The sequence below is a fragment of the Megascapheus bottae genome, chromosome 3 (assembly GCF_031878675.1).
Source record: "Megascapheus bottae isolate mThoBot1 chromosome 3, mThoBot2.hap1, whole genome shotgun sequence".
Lineage (NCBI taxonomy): Eukaryota > Metazoa > Chordata > Mammalia > Rodentia > Geomyidae > Megascapheus > Megascapheus bottae.
In genome coordinates this window covers 30,284,750-30,305,358 of record NC_143511.1, presented here as the reverse complement: position 1 = coordinate 30,305,358, position 20,609 = coordinate 30,284,750, and the positions used below count along the sequence as shown (strand labels likewise).

At 46.4% G+C, this 20,609-nt stretch overlaps 1 protein-coding gene across 1 annotated transcript in view; it reads left to right on the top strand.

The window, feature by feature from the left end:
• The first annotated feature begins 4,878 nt into the window (after positions 1-4,878).
• LOC150065166 (semaphorin-4D-like) overlaps positions 4,879-20,609 on the top strand; it is a 17,590-nt gene continuing 1,859 nt past the window's right edge. Inside the window, exons 1-11 of the mRNA XM_090329319.1 lie at positions 4,879-5,029; positions 6,213-6,358; positions 9,740-9,802; positions 11,272-11,370; positions 13,228-13,321; positions 14,606-14,719; positions 15,590-15,741; positions 17,755-17,930; positions 18,011-18,164; positions 18,985-19,207; positions 20,037-20,152. Coding sequence (XP_090185445.1) covers positions 4,879-5,029; positions 6,213-6,358; positions 9,740-9,802; positions 11,272-11,370; positions 13,228-13,321; positions 14,606-14,719; positions 15,590-15,741; positions 17,755-17,930; positions 18,011-18,164; positions 18,985-19,207; positions 20,037-20,152 — 1,488 coding nt within the window. The remainder of the gene's footprint in view (positions 5,030-6,212; positions 6,359-9,739; positions 9,803-11,271; positions 11,371-13,227; positions 13,322-14,605; positions 14,720-15,589; positions 15,742-17,754; positions 17,931-18,010; positions 18,165-18,984; positions 19,208-20,036; positions 20,153-20,609) is intronic.

Below are 20,609 nucleotides of genomic sequence, written 5' to 3'. Positions count from 1 at the left end.
CAACTGAGGAGCATCTGGGTTGGTTCCATATCTTCACTATGGTAAATAGTGCGGCAATGAACATCGTTGTGCTAGTGGATTTAGTATGTCCTTGTTTCTGGACAATTGGGTAAATGCCAAGTAGTGGAATTGCTGGGTCATAGGGGAGCTCTGTGTTTAGTCTTTTGAGGAACTGCCATACTGCTTTCCATAGTGGTTGAATGAGTTTGCACTCCCACCACCAGTGTAGTAGTGATGCCTCCTGGCCACATCCCTGACAGCATCTGTTGTTAGGATGAGGCCAAATTAATGGACCTCTAGGACATGGACACAAGAGCTTAATTATAAGTGACTGTTAATCTTCATGATTTATGTTTTGCTCTCTTCTCTTGTGTTGCCCTTTGGTTAATTTCATATTGTTACTGTATCCCAATTTGTTACCTGGTACATTATAAAGATGTTTACTTGTTTATTTGAAATAGGAGGGGAAAAATGAAGGGAGGGGGCGGGGAGGGAAATGGGGACAAAAACATAAGAAGGGATATAAATGTGTGAGAAGTAATGCACCCTCTATCTGGCAAATATAACTGTAACCCCTCTATACATTGAAATAAAAAACAATTATAAAAAATTTTTGTCTCAGTGTAAATCTAGACCGCATTCATATACTAAAATCAAAAGGTTTTATCAATAAAACAATGCATATTTTTTTAAAAAAGAAGTGAATACATTTTTAGCATTCATCTTACACTCCAACTCCCCAGTCTCTTAACACCTCTTAATAGGAGAATTTATTCCAGGGCAAAGAACCATAAATTGGATTTCTCATCTTTAACATGGTGTGATTTGGTCATTTTGATACATGACACATAGTCATGGCTGTTCTGTCTGCCACCAGCTCCAGTGATCACCATATCAGACCACCTCTCCCTGACCCAGGGCCACTGGTCAGACTCCTGCATAGCTGCTGCCCCAGGTCTCTCCATGTGCTTATCACCCCGCACTTCATGACAACAGCCACAGGAGTGAAGACACACACGTACACATTCATGGCACCTCCCTCAAGGAGATGTAGCAGTTACCTATAGATGGTGGCTACAGGAGAAACCTTACCGAAATACATCTGACCTCGAAGGCCTGGTTTATTGGCTAGGGTATGTAAGTTAAAATCTATTATTTCAGAAAGTATTCCTTGACCTACTTTAGGCTAGAATGGAGTCTATCATTAATTCTTATATTGGTAGGCTACTGTAAAATGAAATCCACCTTGTGATAGTCCAAGACCTTGCTAGACTGGTCATCTTTAGGGTGGAAAGAAAGCTCAGTTGCCATGTCTGCTCCCTGATACCTTGTGATATCATCCTCCATTTAAATTTCATCTGCACCCTGGAGTGCATATTTGCCATTATTATCATGCTTATTGGAATCATATTAGTAACAATTTTTCGCAGGTCCTTACATTTTATGACGTGCATTTTGTGCCCTCTGAATAATCCCTGTCTGTGTGGCTCGCGTTTCCAGAACCTCTGTTACTGACAGTTACTTGGCATTTTGCCATTCCTCCCACTAGCCTGTCCTCATGGAGTCAGGGAAAATCAGCCACTTTGGGATCTTGAGTACAAGATTTATGACTCGCATTTTCAGTCAGGTGTTAGCGTGTGAGTTTTTACAAAAGCAGATCGACTCATGAAGCAACCTACCACCCCATCCTTCTGAGGACCTCACTGGTCATCTCAGGTAATTTAGGGTTGTTTTTCTTCCAGCTACTTTTCTAAATTGAACCAAAAAAACCTATAAAGATCAGAGTGCATTTTTGCAGGGCCTAAGGAGCAGTGGGTACCGATTTGGAAAAGCTTGCTTGCCAGAATGCATGTGCCATAACAATGGCTATGCTGAGGCCAGAAATAAGCACTTTATAGTGTTTCAAGTTTCCTTGAAGCATGGAGTTTTGAGGCTCCTCTCAAGCCTCTCTTAGCCCAGATGTGTGTTAACGCCGGGTGGATTTGCTTACCTAGACTTGTCCCTGTCCTAGGAATGGTAATATCTGCTTCCTAGGCCTGCAGTGATGGTGAAGGAAAGTTCTGGGTGAGGTACAGGTAAATCACACAGAGCTCTGCCCACTGCTTAACAGACATTTAGAAGATGCCATGTCCATCTCCGTCCTGCCCAGAAGGAGCTGGAACAATGGCCTTAGAGCCTGTGAGAGACTTAGGGACAGAACAATACCGTACATTGTACACAGGGGCTCAAGGACAGTGACTCACCAGCTCTCCCCTCCCCTTGTGACTCACACATGCTGAATCAGGTAGCTCAGACAAAGAGAAGCACCGTTCACAGGCCATCCACTGCTGACACACTGGGGTACCAGGGCTTCCGGGGCTGCTCGTCTACAGGCATTCAGACACCGAGTCTGGGAGCTCAGCCACGGAGTTCCAGGCCAGGTACCATTGCCACAACATCTGGGCTTCCACAAGAGGGAGACTCTGGCTATCCATGCAGTGAGATAAAGGTGGAGCCTTTTCCCTTTGCAGCATACAGCGGGGTCTCTGGGTTGGAGAGAGGGCTCATTCTCTGGTTCTATCTCTGCACAGAGGTGAGCAGAACTTATTCTTTGGGCTTTCTTCTGCCTTGGGGTCACCAGAGTGAGTATGAGAGAGCTGTTTACTAGATTGTGCCACACACTGCCTGGCAACATGTGTGGCAATGTGAAGTGGGCAGACTCAAGTGCCCTTCTGGGTTGTAACTTCATCAACTGAGTTTATCCCCTGCCTCTCCTGCCTCCCTGTGCTGAAGTTGAGAAGAAAGAAAGGTTTGTGAACTGCAGAGAGCATGGGTAGTGTGCTTGGGTTCGTGAAGTGCTGATAAGTCACAGGACTCCAGTTAACCAGCCTGCAGTCAGGTAGGATGGCAGCCTATCACTAGATGCTCAGTTTACTGTGTAGAAATTAATGGACATTCTGAATGTAAACATGACAAAGTTTACACAGAAATTATTACATGCAGAAGCCAGATCTAAAATACACAGGGCAGAACCAATTATACAAGCCTCTAGGCATTCACACACAGTGAAACCGAAGGAGGTACACTTAGAGGAAGGACACGTGTACTGGTGCAATGCTTATGTGCCAATGATCATATAAACTAATATCAAAAGGAACTTTAGAGAAAAGGAAGCAAGATGATTTTTTTTGTTTTCATTTTGTCATGTTTCTTTGTCTTTGTGAAGGTGAGGCACAGAAATGGAGGGAGAACGGGGGACACCTGCAGCCGTGGTATTTACTAGACACTATTGAAAATGAACAACTTGTGTGTGTGTGTGGCTGGGAGGGTTAAACTTGGAGACAGGGAGGGAAGGAGTGACACTGTCCAAAAACAAATGTCCTTACTGCCGACTTATATAACGGTAACCGTCTATACAACTAAAACTCTCCTTTTTCAAGAATGGGGCAAAGGCAACCCTGATGAGGCTGGCTTAGACTTTCCAAGCCACCTGTAGTCCCATCATTGCCTGGTTTCATCACAGCGAGATGGTGGCTGTCATCTACTTTTTATCGTTCTGGTGATGCTGATGCATTTCTGCACAGTGAGCACGCAGTGAGCTATTAATGGGATATGAGTTGCTTTGCTTTGAATGTGGCGAAGAAGTAGGGGAGGGGTAAGTCATAGCACATGCCTGCCATCCCAGCTAACGAGAAGGCCGAAGGGAAGATGGCATGGATGCAAGAATAGGCAATGCAGAAACACCGTGACTCAAAATAAACAGCAAGGTCTCAAAATAATGAAGTGTGAGGAGAGGAGGATCGTGGTTCCCAGGGGCTGTGGAGGGAAGTTCTGTTGACTTGGTCCCAGTGACACCCATAGAGTATGTGCAGAAAAGTGGTGGAAAATGGAGGTGACAGTCAACAGTAAAGGGAACCTGGCATCAACAATGGGGATCACTCTTGGTGGGCCAGGAGGGAGGCACTTCTGGGCCTTCACAGAGCATGCGCGGGAGCATGCTCCTCTCAGGAGCGCACATCTGTGGACTGACAATGAGTCAGAGCCTCCTTTGGGCTCAGGCCCTCTTCCACTGGGTCTTGATTATGACCCATGGTCAAGCTGGCCTGATTTTGGAATCTTGTCTTGTATTCCCAGAGAATTGGTGAAGATACTATTGCTTCAGTCTAGAGTAGCCTTTTGTGGTTTTGAAATCCCCATTTGTGTCTGGGCCTCTCCATTGTGCTCTGCCTGTGTCACAACCACCGGGGACTGTAGAAGCATCCCATCTCTGAACAGGTGGGCTAACGTAGGTGTGGCACAAGAGAACCCTGGTGAAATGGCCCCGTACCACCTGGGGGCATGTGAAAGTCACTGCCTAACAGAATGGGGGTCACCACAGCAGGTGGTAATGGTGATATCCTTGGAGGAAAGGGTTGGACCACTGGCTAAGCAAGAGGCTCAGAACACAAGCAAGAGAGATTTTCCATTAGTCCCAGTGGCTGGCGTCCACATGTGGTATTAGTGGTCTATTCTACATGCCATTGCCCTGTACCTGTGATGTGCCACAGAGGCCAGAAGTCCCAGTCTGGCCTACAAAAGGCCTCAGCTCTGATGCAGTTCTAGGCCACTGTTAGAATGATGGTGACATCCTGGCAATTGATTTTGCCTTTCCCTCTTCCAGTGTTTCTTCTGCAGGCCACAAGAGAGCAACAGGAATCTTCAAAGCCCTGGAGCAGAGAGAGGCCACTTCCTACCTGGCTGGAGATACCTGGTTCTTGGGGATCCACCACTTGCCAGCTCTGAGCACAACTGCCAGGTCCTGGCTTTGTGTGTCATCTCCACTGACACAACCCCTGCAGTCTCCTCCTCCTCCTCCTCCTCCTCCTCCTCCTCCTCCTCCTCCTCCTCCTCCTCCCTGCCATGGGCCTGCCTGCTGAAGACCTCCCACTTGGGGCCCTCCACCCTATAAAGAGGTGTGACCCCATCAGAGGGCTGCTCCTGGCTCTACTGGTGGAATTTGGGATGGTGGTGGCATTTGCGCCCATACCCAGGATCACCTGGGAGCTTGGAGGTGAGAGCTAGTGCTGAGTGGGGTCTAGTGCTGCAGGGAGGGGACAGGACAGAGGGGTCACTGGCTTGAACAGCTCAGCACCCAGCTCTTGAGCCTCTCACTCTGCGTGAGCAGGCAGCCCATGCTGCTGGTCAGTGGGACGCTTTGGTAAGGGGAAACATTGCTCAAGGCTTGCTCAGGGACCTGACTAGGGGATCTCTGAAGGGAAACGTCTTTCTTGTAATCCATAGTGACTCAGGCCCTTCTAGGGATAGGCTCCTACCCTGCACACTGGTGAAGAGTGTGGTGAGAGAGTTCCTTAACTGTCAGGCCTTGTGACATTTGCTGCTCTCCAGTCTCAGCTGTGATTATCTCCTCTCACAGGACCTGTGTCTTGGGACCGGGGACTCTGGGTCAGGGGATGGGAAACACAGCACTAGGTAGTGAACATGGGCTGCATCTACTTTCTTGCTTCCATTTCCCAGCCAGTATGCAGTATGGAAGTAGAAAGTAGGATAATCCAAGTGAAACACCAAGAGGCATTTCACATCATAAGCACGAAGTTTGAAACTTAGTTAAGACTGCCTTAAAAGAATACTTCAAAAAAATATCTGAACTGTTGGTGCCAGGAGTGTGACCTAGTGATAGAGTGCTTGCCTAGCATGCATGAAGACCCAGGTTTGATTTGAGGTACCACATACATAGAAGAAAAAAAAACTTAGAAGTGGTTCTGAGGCTCAAGTGATAGAGTTCTAGCCTTCAGAAAGTCCAAAGACGGTGCTCAGGCGTTGAGCTCAAGCCCAGGACTGGCAAAAAAAAAAAAAACACACACATCTAAACTGTCATGTTATTTTAAGATCTAATCAGTGGATGGCTGAGCTACATAGATGAGAGACATGGGTAGGTGAAGACATCCAGCCTGGGACCTCCCAGAATACCACTGAACAAGAATCTCCGAACTCAGGAGAGACAAGGGGGGTAGGAAGACACACATCCTTGGGTGACACAAGAGAACCTGGCTGAGAGGTGTCCCCTACCCCTGCACACACGTTTCTTGAACATTGTAGTTTTCTTTGCGAGGCTCCTTCTCTTCCTCTGCAGCATGAAAGTCATTGTCCCCAATCCTTAGCCAACAGCCATGATTATAAATGACACTTGGGTCTATTTCTCTTTCCTGTTCCTGCTGGCCCCCTTGTTCCCTCAGAGGTAGATCTGACACAGTTTAATGAGCCAGGGATCTTCAACTACTCAGAGTTGTTGCTGAATGAATACAAGGATACGCTCTACGTCGGTGCCCGGGAAGCCATCTTTGCACTGAGCATGCTCAACATCTCTCAGAAGAAGCAGGAGGTGGGTGATGGGCACACTCTACTTTGGGTGGCATCTCCTCACTGGAACGTGCATCTTCTCCTGCTCTCATAAACTACATTGTGCTTTCTAGTGCCTTGTGCCTTCATGGATCTCATCTCAGGAGGTGCTGAGGGGCCATTTCTTATCAACTGTTCCTTTGAGCTTTTCATTTTGGATAACTTTCTAACATGACCATGACCAAAAACTGTGATTATACTAGCACTTCACTCCTGTGGTTTCATAGGTCAGGCTTTGATCTTACTTGGCACCTTGCCTGTGTTTGGTGGCCTTACAGAAAAATCCTGGGACCAGGAGTATGACCTAGTGGTCGAGTGCTGGCCTAGCATACATGAAGCCCTGGGTTTGATTCCTCCATATCACATGCACAGAAACAGCTGAAAGTGGTACTGTGGCTCAAGTAGTAGAGCACTAGCCTTGAGAAAGTTCAAGGACAGTGCCCAGGCCCGCATTGGGAAAAATAAAAAAAACGAGAAAAGGAAAAAAATTTCTGGTCCCACCTTTATCTGTGCAGTGTTTGTGGAAAAGATTCTTTTTTGTCCAAATAAACAAACAAGAAATGGAAAAGAATGAGAAAAAAATCCATGCCATCCAATGGCAATCAAATGGATGAATGCTTTTATTATTCCAAGATTTAGTTTGAATCTACATGAAATCATCTGGTCCCTAGGTAGCTCTTACTCTGGCTGCATCAAGCCATTCTGTCCAAATGGACAAAATAAAGAAAGCAGTCTGGGTTCTGTGTTAGGTCTTGACCTTGACATCGCTCCTTGTATCCTAATAGTGGCTACTGCAGGCCTCTTGTCTTCTCACATGTGGGGCTGCCTGGGAACATCCCTTGCTGGGAGCAGGGCCTGCTGGGAAGAGGGGCCTGGAGAGCCAGGACCCTTGTGTAGACAGAGTCCACACAGCAACAAAGTCAAAGTATGCTTTTCACCGAAGTTGTAAGTGCATCGTGTTTTACTTCTGCCTTCCCTCTTCAACTGGCAATCCTAACTCCTATATGTTGCAAAGGGTTGCCGCAAGCTGTTTGATCCTTCCATTTCAGTGCATTGAGAAAGTGGAGACAGATGCAGGAGGCCTGCCTTTGCTTACCAGCCCTCACCACAAGGGGTTTGGGACTTACTGCCACTCAGAGAGCAAAAGAGGTTTCAGTGGTTTGATTTGTAAACACCTTTACTTTGCTTCCACCGCTTGCAGATTGGTCCTGTTTTGTTTCTGTCAGAGGTTTAGGCCATGGAAATGGACCTCATGCAGGCTGGACAAATGCCCACCCCTGAGCTAAGCTCCAACTCCAGGTCCTTAGTTGATGCTCAGTGGCAGGCTGTGAAATGGTGGCAGGCTTTGACCAGCCTCTTGGTACCAAGTGTCCTGGGGTTGTTTCCTTGCTCTCTGCCCAGGCTGTTCCTAGCTGGTGGTGAGCATCTGCTGTCCCTACTCCTATGCCAATGCTCTGTCCTCATCCCTGGCATCTGGCTTATTCCTAATTTTTGACACATGGGTGGCTTGCAGAGCCTTACCCTGTGCAAATACTATTTCCCTCAGAAGTCACCAGACAGGGTGGTGCTGTAGGCCCCATGCAGCCCTTCCTCTCTGTGTCTTGTACCTCTGAGCCATGTCCTCCTGGTCCCTCAGCCCGGGGCTCTGCCTGCTGGAATTTCTTAGTGAAAAGCCTGGAAATATGGTTCAGTACCAGTTACCACTGATGCCCCCATCCTTCAGGGTTTCATGAAGTTAGATGAGAAAATTCAGTTTTCAGGCAAGTGGGATTTTGTTCAACCACTTGTGTATCCAGTTAGACATCCAGTGCAGTGTTGTCACCTGTGTGGTTTGTCAGCTCCTGGGACATTTTGGGGAGAACCCACTGCATTAGTTCAGAAGGACCCCTCACCAGGGCTCCCTTCTTCCAAGAAGGTCTGTGGGCTTTCTAACTGCTAAGCCCCATAACCTGTGCGGGTCTTAGAGCACTGAATAATCCCTCCTGTTATTTTTCATCGGTTTCTATCCTCACCCAGCAAGCGGTGCTGGTCATTTGGGGAAGTAAGGCAGGAGTCTAGGGCCTCTGTTTCCCCATCTGTCTTATGCAGCAATCAGCCCTGTGATCGCTTTGGAGAGCAGGCCCCACACCAGAAGCTCCCAGTCTCATTCCTGAGAGGCAGCAGCCTGGATCATCCTTAGTATGGTACGGAGCTGACAGTACTCCTGATATTTTCACCACCACCTCTGGCCTCCAACCTATAAGAAACCATAATTCTGCCAAGGCTGAAAGAGGTGGCCTCCAGATTTCTTCTTTCTTCCTTTCTTTTCGTCTTTCTCCCTTTCCCCTGCCCCTTCCTCTTCCTCCTCCTTTTTGTTCTCCTCCTCCTCCTTCTTCTTCTTCTTTCTTCTTCTAAAAGCCATTCTTCTTTTGCATGTGTTACTTGTACATGCTAACATTTCCATGCATGCATAAATGTGCACTGCTCAGGGCCCAGGAGCATGGCCTAGTGGTAGAGTGCTTGCCCAGCATGCAGGAAGCCCTGGGTTCAATTCCTCAATACCATATACACAGAAAAGGCCAGAATGATGCTGTGGCTCAAGCGGTAGAGCTCTAGCCTTGAATAAATCCAAGGACAGTGTTTATGCTCTGAGTTCAAGCCCCAGGACTGCCCCCCACCAATGCACTGCTCAAATCTAGGCATCGTCATACAGTCACACTCTTTCTATCCTCTAGAAATCCAGGCTGAGTGCTTTTAGCTTCCAGAAATGGAAGAGAACAGAAAGCACTGGATCCTGTCTGTGTCTGTCTGGCTTATTTAATTTACCATGATGTGCCCTCACTCCTTTCCCATCTATCTTGTTACAAATGACAGAATTGTGTCCTCTCTCTCTCTCTCTCTCTCTCTCTCTCTCTCTCTCTCTCTCTCTCTCTCTCTCTCTCTCTCTCTCATTTCAGTAGACTGTCATAACACAATTTACTGAACTTAGCATCTCAAAGGAATTCCAATCACTTAGTGTATGAATAATACCCCATGGTTGTAAACATAACACATTTTCTTTTTTTATTTTTTTTATTTATGGGCTATTAGGTGAATCTCAAAGCTTGGTGTTTTGACTTTTACAAGATCATTTTCCCACTTTAATGCTTTAGTTTCTGCTGTTCTTTCATAGTGGACCAGAAGGTTCTGAGAGCCTTCTATGGCCCACTACTTTCTATCAGGGCAATAATCAGAATATTTAGGAAGCCCCACATGGCTCCCCAGTCATCCTCTCAAATCTGAGGTTTTACCTCGTGTCACAAACATCTGGCCTCTGAACTCTATATGCCTTTGAGCTGTGAGTGTTTATCCCATGGTTTAGCTTTTATTCATCCTTCTCTACTAGGTACACTGGAAGGCCTCAGCTAAGACCAAAGCAGACTGCGTGGGAAAAGGGAGATCAAAAGAGGTAAATGCTTTTGTCAACTACAGACCTCACGTGTTTTCTTTCGTTGCCTAATCTCCCCAGTTGAGATTGAGCATCTTCTGCATGTAGCTAGGTGTGGTGAGGGGCTGAACACTCCTGTTGGGTCTGTCCGCACCTGGTACCTGCAGATGCCCAGGTTTCAAACTTCTAGAACCTAGTTATGGATGCATTGCACATGGCAGCTGAATTTTAGCCAAGTCCAGCCATTATTGACTAGCTGAAAATGAAATGTTTTACAAAACACACTTTTCCCCAGACACATGTAAGAACAGGTTAGCCACTTTTCCTAAAACATTTGTCTTGAAACCCAGTGTGCCCTGAGGAAGCCAAAGGGCAGCGGGCACTGGTGGAATCACACTCACACATACTGCAGGATCTTAAAGGTAGAGGGATCTGGCCACTGGCTCTGGCTTCCCTGCGCAGAGCCAGAGAGTGACCTGGGGTTCCCACCCCTCCCTTTGGCCGATTGTGAACTAAATTCCAACAGTTTCCAAACAGACACAGCCAAAACCCTTCCCTAAGCTTATACAAGTTCTGACTGTTGCACATACAATCCAAGTGTTGTCAGCCCTAACTAACATGTGGGTCCCTTTGTGGAGACTTAGTCCCCCTGAAGTCTTGTGGCTGGACAATTGGTGACATCTTCTCTGTGCCCAGCTTCTCCCTTCAGGTGAGAGTAGGACTGGAAGAAAACTTCTTTCCAGTCTGGGTGTGTTCTAGCAGAGGGCAGTGCCCCATGGGAGGCAGAGTCCACCCCAAGAAATGGTTTGTGTGCTTGTGAGAGTACAATAAATGTCTTTTTTCTTTTTAAATAACCATTTCATTTTTAACCAAACATTTAAAATTCATTAACAGGGCCCATTTTCCTTAGCACAATTAGCAAATACCATTTGTTAGGACTTTTAAAGCTACAATCATATACAGTCTTTACGGGATAAAAAAAAAATCTTGGGTTCACTAAGGCATAATGTTAGCTCATTATTATTGATCATACAATGTTAGAAAACAATTCCCAAAGAAAATAGTTTCTAGACTCTTCTGTAATACAAATGTAGCCAAATTAGCCTGCATGAATAATTCATTATAACAGGTTAGTTATTGCTATTAGTTCTACAGAATTTCTTTTGTCCCAATGTGTCTTTGTACAGAGGTGTCCTTAATATAATTTGAAGTCAACAGTAAAAGTAGTTGTTTGTTTGGTCAGCAGGGCTTTGTCAATTAGGGACTGAAGTAACATTGGCATAGAAACTGAAAAGCGTGTGAACATGACAAAGATAAAAATAGCCAAGTTCAATTTAGGATTTAGGTGTTTGCGGACTGGCCCTGTGCTGCGAGAAGATGGCTATGATGTGAAACCAGAGGAAAGGCAAGGCAGCGCCAAGCAGACTTCACAGTGGGGATGCGGAGGGCATTGTAGTGGCTGGCTATTGATGGGGTTTCTCTCCCCACAGACAGAATGCTTCAACTACATGCGAGTGCTGCAGCAATTAACATATGATGTCCTGTATGTGTGTGGGACCAATGCATTCCAGCCTGTGTGTGACTATCTGGTGAGTACACAGATTCACTTCATGGTCAGTCCTACTCATAGCAGCCTGGGCAGTGGCTAGATTGGGTAGATATAAAGTAGCAAAAATTATCTTGTAGAAAACAAAGCACTAAGATTCGAAATTCACCTAATAGCTCATCCATAGATGAATAAAAAAGAAAATATGGTATATTTACAACCATGGAGTATTATTCATACATTAAGTGATTGGAATTCCTTTGGATATGTTGAGTTCCGTAAACTGTGTTATGACAAGACAGAGAGAGAACACAATTGTGTCATTTGCGGCAAGGTAGATGGGAAAGGAGTGAGGGCAGATCATGGTAAATTAAGCCAGACAGACACAGACAGGATCCAGTGCTTCCTGTTCTCTTTCATTTGTGGAAGCTAAAAGCACTCAGCCTGGATTTCTAGAGGACAGAAAGAATGTGACAGTATGTTGATGCCTGGATTTGAGTGGTGTATTTTGGTGGGGGTGGGGCAGTCCTGGTGCTTGAACTCAGGGCATAAACACTGTCCTTGGGCTTTTTCAAGCCTAGAGCTCTACCACTTGAGCCACAGCATCATTCTGGCCTTTTCTGTGTATCTGGTATTGAGGAATTGAACCCAGGGCTTTCTGCATGCTGGGCAAGCACTCTACCACTAGGCCATGCTCCTGGGCCCTGAGCAGTGAACATTTATGCATGCATGGAAATGTTAGCATGTACAAGTTGGAATCAGGAATGGTAGAATACTTACCTACTATGCAAGAGACCCTGAGTTTGATTTTCAGCACTGAAAATGAAATTCAGCCTTGTATCAGAGAAATAACACAGTAAAGTATAACCTCATTAGAGGTTCTAATGGTGAATTTAATGCCTCAGGGGTTGTGACATCTGCTTGTACTCTTAGCAAGCAATCCAGAGACTAAGGTAAGAGATTAGGAGTTCAGGGCTCAGAGTGAGACACTGTCTCACATGAGAAAAAAATTAACTTAGGAAACACAATTCTTGCAGTGAGATCCATTCAGTGGTCCTATGTGATACTTGTTGCCCTCTGATGCTGGTATTATACATTGCTAAGGAGTGAAGGAGATGTTTCTGAGCTATAACAACCTGAGTCCTAAAAGGTAGACACTTCTTTTTGCTTAAGTACAAAAAATAAAAGCTGTTTTCTAGAAGGTTTTTGCTCATCAAAGAGTTATCAGGGAAGAAAGCATCTCAGCTACCATTTTACGACATTTCTCTGAGTTTTGCCTGTTATTTCATTTTGCTTTTCTGGGTTGGATAAGTTTCCAGTTGGTTCTACCCACTTTATTTCTTATTTAGGTAAAGAAATTACTCCATGGTTGAAGTCCTGGCCTGTCCTTTCTATCAGTGCAGCTTGTCATTGCTTTGAGATTTGAGAACATGGGTCCATTTGGCATATGTTATGGGGGGGGGGTCTACTTTTTATTTGTCTTTTTATTTTTAACAAAAAATCCCCATTACCTGATTCTTGGATATTGTGGTTCTCTCTGTGTTATTGTAATATAATGCTGCATTCTATGGTCACTTATTAAACATGCTCTGTCTGTGGTTCTCACTGGCCTTCCTAACAACTCTCGATCTACCAACTTCTCTGTCTCCATTTTCCATATGAGGAGAAGCTTTGAGATCCTTCATAGCTCAACCAAGGACTGAGGTACCAGGCTGGAGATGGAGCTAGGTGACATACACCCTGTCTCCAAGGGAAAGTCTCCCGTAGTCCAGCATGCATTTTCTCATCTCTGTTGGTCTTCCCAGAACAAGGAATCTATGAAATGAAATGGTATAAAGACACATTGTTATAATGGAAAATCGGATGTCTTATGATTCCTTCTCTCATTATTTAATTTTAGAACATAACATCCTTTAAATTTCTGTGGATAAAGCAAGATGGCAGAGGAAAGTGTCCTTTTAACCCTGCACACACTTATACATCCACCATGGTTGGTGAGTCCTTCTGCTCAGGTTCCTCACCCCCTACACTTACGGGCTCCTACTCAGGCGTTGATCTCTGCTTTCCTTCCTCTTTCCTTCCTGGCCTTGTCTGAACATTGCTTGCCCTTGCAGATATGTGTGTTTGTTTTCATAGACCCCCTTACCTAGCACAAAGAGATTTGATTTCACCATTCAAGGAATAACCAGCTCAACATTTTAGCATACTGCTTTATATTCATCATTGGTATACAATGATCAGATCTTCCGTGAGCCCCAGGCATCTGCTTGATGAGCGTTACGGAACTCTTCCGCAAGTGCTCCTTAACTCTCATGGCTATCCACTACTGAAACAGAGCGCCATACACTAGTGACTCTGTGATTGCACCCATTCCGTCTTCACCTTCAGCACAGTGTATGTCACATGGGAATATTACAAAGAAGGCTTTGGATGAAGTGATTTTTTCCTACCTGCAGGCTGTGTTCTTAGCACATTTACTGCAGGTGAGGTCACCTGTGTTTGGGCTAAACGGAAAGGGCGTTTTGCTTTCCAATGTTTTACTGTGGTTGAAGTAGGATGAAGCCCATGGTAAAGGAAGGAGCAGCTATGCTACTGTCATTTTACTTGTTGTGGGAAGTTTTCATTTGGGTTCCATTACTCAAAAATTGCAGCTCATGGTCGAGGTTTGGCCTAGTGGTAGAGTGCTTGCCTAGCATGCACGATGATCCGGGTTCAATTCCTCGGTGCCACATACATAGAAAAAAGCTGGAAGTGTTGCTGTGGCTCGAGTGGTAGAGCTCTAGTGTTGAGAAAGTCCAAGGACAGTGCTGAGGCAATGAGCTCAAGCCCAAGACCTGGAAAAAAATGCAGTTCAATGTAACACTTGTCAAAGAAAAGTCATCAAGGTACAAAGTGGATATGGCATCTGGGAAGTCTAGGGATATCTAGGGAAATCTTATCTCTTCCACTTGAAGGCTTAATGCAGTTACAAAGAAATTGACTTCAGCCAGATGTTGAGAACTCACATCTATAACCCTAGTCAAGCGAGACGCAGAGACCTGAGAATCACAATTCAAAACCAGCTTGAGTAGGAAATCCCATGGAGCTCTTATGTCCAATAAGCTACCAAAAGCTGGAAGTGGAGCTGTGGCTCAAGTGGGAAAGTGCCATTCTTGAGGTTTTGGACTCTGAGTTTAAGATCAGTAGTGGAACAAAAAAAGAAAATCATTTCCCTGATGCAACAGAGGGCTCATCTGACATCCTATTTCTCTGTCCTCCCTGCTTCTGGGCCTGGATAGATGGAGAACTTTATGCTGGGACAACATATAATTTCTTGGGAAGTGAGTTCATCATCTCCCGAACCTATTTCCATACTCATCTGCGAACGGAATCTGACATCCCATGGCTGCATGGTAAGACACCAGGTCTATTAGCTGAAGGGAATGCTCTGGTAGACTTCCCTTCTGGCTGTCACTGAGCTGTGAGAGTCCTGAGTTCTCAGCCTCAGCACAGTGGAACCACAGGAACTGCTAGGGACCCTTTATGAATCTAAAGGTGTGCCTTCGATCTTCTTCCCTGAAAATGGACTTCAAACACTTCCAAAAGTGACATTGAAATGTCAAGTGGAGAAATGACAGGTTTCCCATTAGGATGGGTATCATTTGGGTGTGACATGAAAGATGCAGTCTTTGTGTCAGCTTCCAGGGCCAGGTCAGAAGGCATTAGGCCAACACCTGGCTGAGGTCTGAAATTGCAGGTGGATGCTAGGAGGCTTCTAGCTGGGCTTTCCTTAGGGGTGCCGGAAAGTAAGGCCCAGGGCTTTTCTGAAGCCTCGTGGTCTGTTGGCAGGTCCTATGGCCTATATTGAGGGACAGCCACCAACTCATTGAAGGGGGCCAGCCAATGGCACAGTCTTAGCATATCTGCTTCCTGTGGTCAGGGCTAACTGGATTGACTCATTTATTTAAATCAGAAGATGGTCTGTCTGCTGGCTAAGCGGTTCCCGAAAGCTTGTGGGATGATCATGGTAGAACTGTCCTATACCACCAGGCCAACACCAGGGCCAATTATGCGTGGTTAGAGAGAATGAGACAGGAGGAGACACGCTGGGGACTGTCATCAGTCACCACACTGAAGTCTCTTTATAATGTGACACTCACATTCTAAGATGTCCTTCAGGGATGCCCTCAAGTCTGCAGTGACTGGCTGTGACACGGGGGGCGGGGGCAGGCAGGAACACAAAACTCCATGAGCAGGGACAATCTTGTCTCTTCTCTCTACAGAGCCTAACTTCGTCCATGCTGAAGTGATACGCAAAAGCCCCTCCGGCGTCAAGGGTGATGAGAACAAGGTCTACTTCTTCTTCACAGAATTGTCTGTGGAGTACGACTTCTTCTTCCAGTTAAAGATCCCCCGCATTGCAAGAGTGTGTGTGGTGAGTGCTGCTTGCTAGCCTTGGTCTTCTGTCCTGTGGGACCAGCTCTGGAAATGCTCCTTTTCCTGCCACCCAATCCCTTCCTGTCATAGAAGCCTCTTTGGAGAGGCCTCTGCGATGTTGAGCTCCTGTTCTTGGTGGCTCCAGTGGTATCTGTGGGACAAAAGTGACATTCTCTCCTACCATGCAGTTGACTGAACAGCTGTGGTTCTCAACGCTGACCTGAGGCCTCCTCAGCTTAGGAGAAGTTGGTTACGAGTTACAAATCTCATTTCTTGAAGCTCTCAGTCTACATCCGTGAATCTGTGCCTTAAGTGTAAAAAGTGAAATCTGCAGTAAAATGTGTGTCAGTCTCAAAGCCTCCAGTGTGTGGAGGGGCAGAGGCGAGGATGCTACTACATGCAGGTGCTTATGGGGCACAGAGAATTGTCTTGAGTGGCTTGGCTGGCATTAGAGGGCAAGCAGACTAACAGGTCTTAGATAGAGCATTGGAACCCAGGAAAACACAATCAGTAATGGATGGAACCAGATGTTTTAACTGCCCCCCCCACTCTGGATACCTCTCTCTTAACAGTCTAGAATGCAAGGCAGGAAATAGCTGTTGTGCATACTTGACATATCTAACTAGCATCTTACTAACTAAGACCTCTGTCCACAGCTTGTTAACTCAGTTCCCTAACTGTCATCCACTATACATGCCCACTCCTCAACCTGCAGGCCTGAGTTCATCTCAATGTCATTTATGCAGTTTTATTCCATATATATATACCTATGGAAATAGTAATGCATAAATTAGTCATAGAACAATATTAGCAGTATTCATTAATGATAGAACAATGAGGCCATATGGCATAAAATTGACGTGGTGTGGTAGGTGGGCACGGTGAGTGCAGAACTCTCAGCAGGCATGCAAAGGACCTTGCAATGGCATTGGCACAAGGGGCTAAGAGCTCTCATTCTCCCCTCCTGCCCTGGGGCTGTCAGAACACACCGACCACACCCAGCTTGGCCCAGTCCTTTACAGGGTATGGCAGGATCCATACCCTGGGATATGTTGTGAACTGCCTCCCCCACCCTAAACCAAACAGAAGACTCTGGTCTCTACAGGTCTGGTCTGACGTGGCTTCCTTTGTCCTTGTGAGAGTCCAGTTCTCGTCCTGAACCACCTGGCAGTGCTGGTCTGAGCACAGGCCCCGTCCCTGCCTCCCTGTGCACACACATCCCTCCCCTGCTACGCAGGACTCAAAAGCCCATCAGACAAATGGCCGCAGACCTGCTGGAAAATTCCCCTGCTGGTCGTCAGAAAGAAAATTCCTCATTTGTCCTCCTAGGACTTCACCGTTGAGATAGAAAATCATTGTGTCTAACATAAAAGAAGCGTCTCCATCTCCTATCCTCTGTGTGCACAATTCCCAGATTCAGTTCAGTGTGTTCCCACTAACAAATGGGACATTTGTTCCAAGACCCCAATGGGCTCCTAAAAACACATATGCTACCAAAACTCATATATGCTTCCTTCCCTACACAGATGCATGAATGAGAAACTTTAATATGCAAATTAGGCACAATAAAAGATTAGCAATAATTACTAGAGATCCCTAGAACAGTGTTCATGATAGCACAGAGGGTTGATTTCTCTAAGAGGGACATCCAGCCTCAGGTGGAGATTACCTGCCACTGCCTGGCCCTCCCATATTCACCTTCTCACATTTGTCACACTCATGGAAGATAAGGCAGAAGCCATTTCAGAGCCAGAGCTCAGCAGTGCTTGGGGAGATGTAAATGTGTCTGGTTTAGCTATCATCACATGAGATTTTAGGGAGAAAATTGTTGTATTATGTTTCATTTTGATGAAGATAGTCAAATCTAAGCCAGCATTGTTACAGTGCTTTTCTTTCATATAATAGATCTTGTCTGAACCATTCCTTTGAAAAGGGACTATACACTTTAGGTAGACTACCTGATTGTAGAATCATCTAGACTGCCTGTAACGTCCTATCTCTCCTATTACAGGATGATCAAGGTGGCCAAAAGATTTTACAGAATAAGTGGACATCCTTCCTGAAGGCCAAACTACTCTGCTTCCACTCAGACCTAGGCCTGTTCTTTAATGTATTGCAAGATGCCTTCATACTTCGGCCCCCAGCAGATAAGGAGCCTGTGATCTATGCACTCTTCACATCACAGCTGTATGTGTGCCCTCTGTGGGTTGGGGTGCTTCCCTCTGGCCTGCTGCATCCCAGGAACCTAAATAGCCTGCCCTCTGCAGGAACAGTGTGGGTCTGTCTGCCATCTGTACCTACTCACTGTCCACAGTGGAGGCCGTGTTCTCTCATGGGAACTACATGCAGAATGCACGTGTGGATTTTTACCCCAAGTGGCTGATCTACCATGGTAAAGTACCCAAGCCTCGACCTGGAATGGTGAGTGCGACAGGGCTGCAGGGAGGGATGTCCTTCTGGTTCAAGGGTCCAGGCTCAGGGACTGAAACTTTATAGAGGAACCAGAACTTCCCTGCAAGTGGTTCAACTGGCCACACTATCCTCTCTGTCCGAGGCCCGGTGCTCTCTGGGTTCAAGCACTGAGCTAAGGTCCTTTCTCTTCTGTGTGCTGGGTAATAAGTCTCAGCACAATCTCTTTCGATAAGCTGTGGTACTAACAGGCAGTTTTGTACAATTAACGTCATACATTATCGCATCTTACAATTAGAACCGTTTCTTTTTCAGTCTCCTGCAGAGAACTGCATAATCTGAATACCTGCTCATTGTTTCCAGTGTCTTAAATGGGTATTTGGCTGCTTCTTTGATGTTGCTTCTCTCAGGACTGACTTTCTCTGTATATCTGAAACTGCTCTTTTCATTATTGCTTCTGGGAACTGGGTTGAGTAACCCATGCATTTTATGCTCATGAATTTGGAGCTTTGTTTATAAGGGAAAGGATGCTACACAATCTTTACCTTTTATCCTTTATGCCTGTTTTTCAGCAAGGTTTGGTTGGTATGTTTCCATCATATGAGTATTGTCCATTTGAAACCCTCTGTCCTCTGATCATAGTTCCTCCCCAGATTGTGTGTGAAGGACAGTTATATCTTCTGCCTGTGCTTAAACACTGTCTCTCTGACTGCTGTGGAGAGGCCATCTCTTGCTGTCCTCCATCTTTGGAGATGAGCGGTGCTGCCCCTGGCCTCACTGCCGGTGTGTGCTCGGTCAGGTGCAGTAACCCCGGGAAATTTTATCCTCACAGTGCATCAACAGCCAGACGCGTGCAGCCAACTACAACAGCTCTTTGCATTTACCAGACAGAACGCTGCTGTTCGTCAGAGAACACCCTTTGGTAGGGGACTCTGTCACTCCAATAGGCAACAGGCCCACCTTAGTAAAGAAAGACGTGAGCTACACCCAGATTGTGGTGGACAGGACCCAGGCCCTGGACGGGACCTTCTATGATGTCATGTTTATCGGCACAGGTGGGTTCGAGGGCTTTGCAGTCGCCATGTGCGTGTCCTTGAGGAAGAAGACTGGGAAGTTCCTTATGATCCCCTGTGCTTCCATGACAGAGCATCTCCTCTGAGGGGACTCTGGTGGTTTGTGATAGAGTGAAAGATTCCTGAGGTGCTAGCACAGCTGGCCTGCCAGATGCAGAGCTCACAGCTGCCTGGAATGCTCACAGAGAGGCAGAGTGGGCTGGTGCAAAGAAGCCCTGTGGTTGGAGAATGGGAGCGGGTCATGCACTGCAGTGCATGTAGTGGTTGTGAGCACTGAGCAGCCTGGCATCCCTAAGTGCAGCTGGTAGGCTTTGTCCCTGCAGCCAGGGAGGAGCCAGGCTGACGAGGGACCTGACCTGGGGGGCACACTTTCCCTCAGCAGTGCCTTCCAGAATCAGTCATAGCAGCTGGCAGGACACCAACTCCTCACTGGACATTCCCACCTTACTTCTGCTCACCTACTGGACATCTCTAGTTGAGTCCTGCAGAGCCAGTGGAGCTCAGGAGCCACCTCACATGAAACCTGCCTTCCTGTCTCACTGAGGGCTTTGTGGATGAGGGTTGTTGGGATCAACCCTGGGACAGGACTTCCACTCATGATCAAAATCAGAGTAGCCTGTCACTCGAGAGTGTGCAATGGTTTATTTGGCAAGGCTTTCTTCTTCATTAGTGATGCAGACTTGTCCTCTTAGTCTCAGCATCTCAGTGAGTGAGGGATGTGAAAGTGAAGAAGGAGTGCTTGCTCTGATATCAGTGTCTTTGATGAGTCCTTCTGGAGGTTTCTGCCCCACCTGTGGATTTGGTCTTGCAGCACAGGGCTCCCTGCACAAAGCTGTCCAACTGGAAAACGGCATGCACATCATTGAAGAGACACGGCTGTTTCCCAGCTCTGAGCCAGTCCAAAACCTGTTGCTATCTTCAAAGAAGGTAAAGATGCCCAGGAAGGAGGGCTGGAATGCTGCCTTGCCTGTGGCTTTGTGTACCTGTGATGTTCGATGGGTCTTCCCGAGCTTGTATGCACTGGTCTGTCTAGCCCAGATGAGCTGACCTTGGACCTCCACACATTCTAGAAATATGAGATGTCAAGGTTGGAAAGTACACCCTCTGAACTAGAGAGATGGAACTTCACTTAGTCACTGGCGCAGACGGTAGAAGCCATGTTTTCATTAACCCATGACAATACGTTCTTATGCCTCACCTGTGAGACTGGAGACTGTGTGGGTGACATGTCAGGTTGTGAGAAAAAGTGTTTGCTCATTGTTCTCTACAGTTTGTTAGCTCAAAAGTGCACTTGCTCCCAAACTAGAGGCCCCAAGAATGTTTTGTCCTGTTCCACGAATGGATTCTGGAGGTATGAAGGCTGTAAACTTAGGTCCAAGTGCTC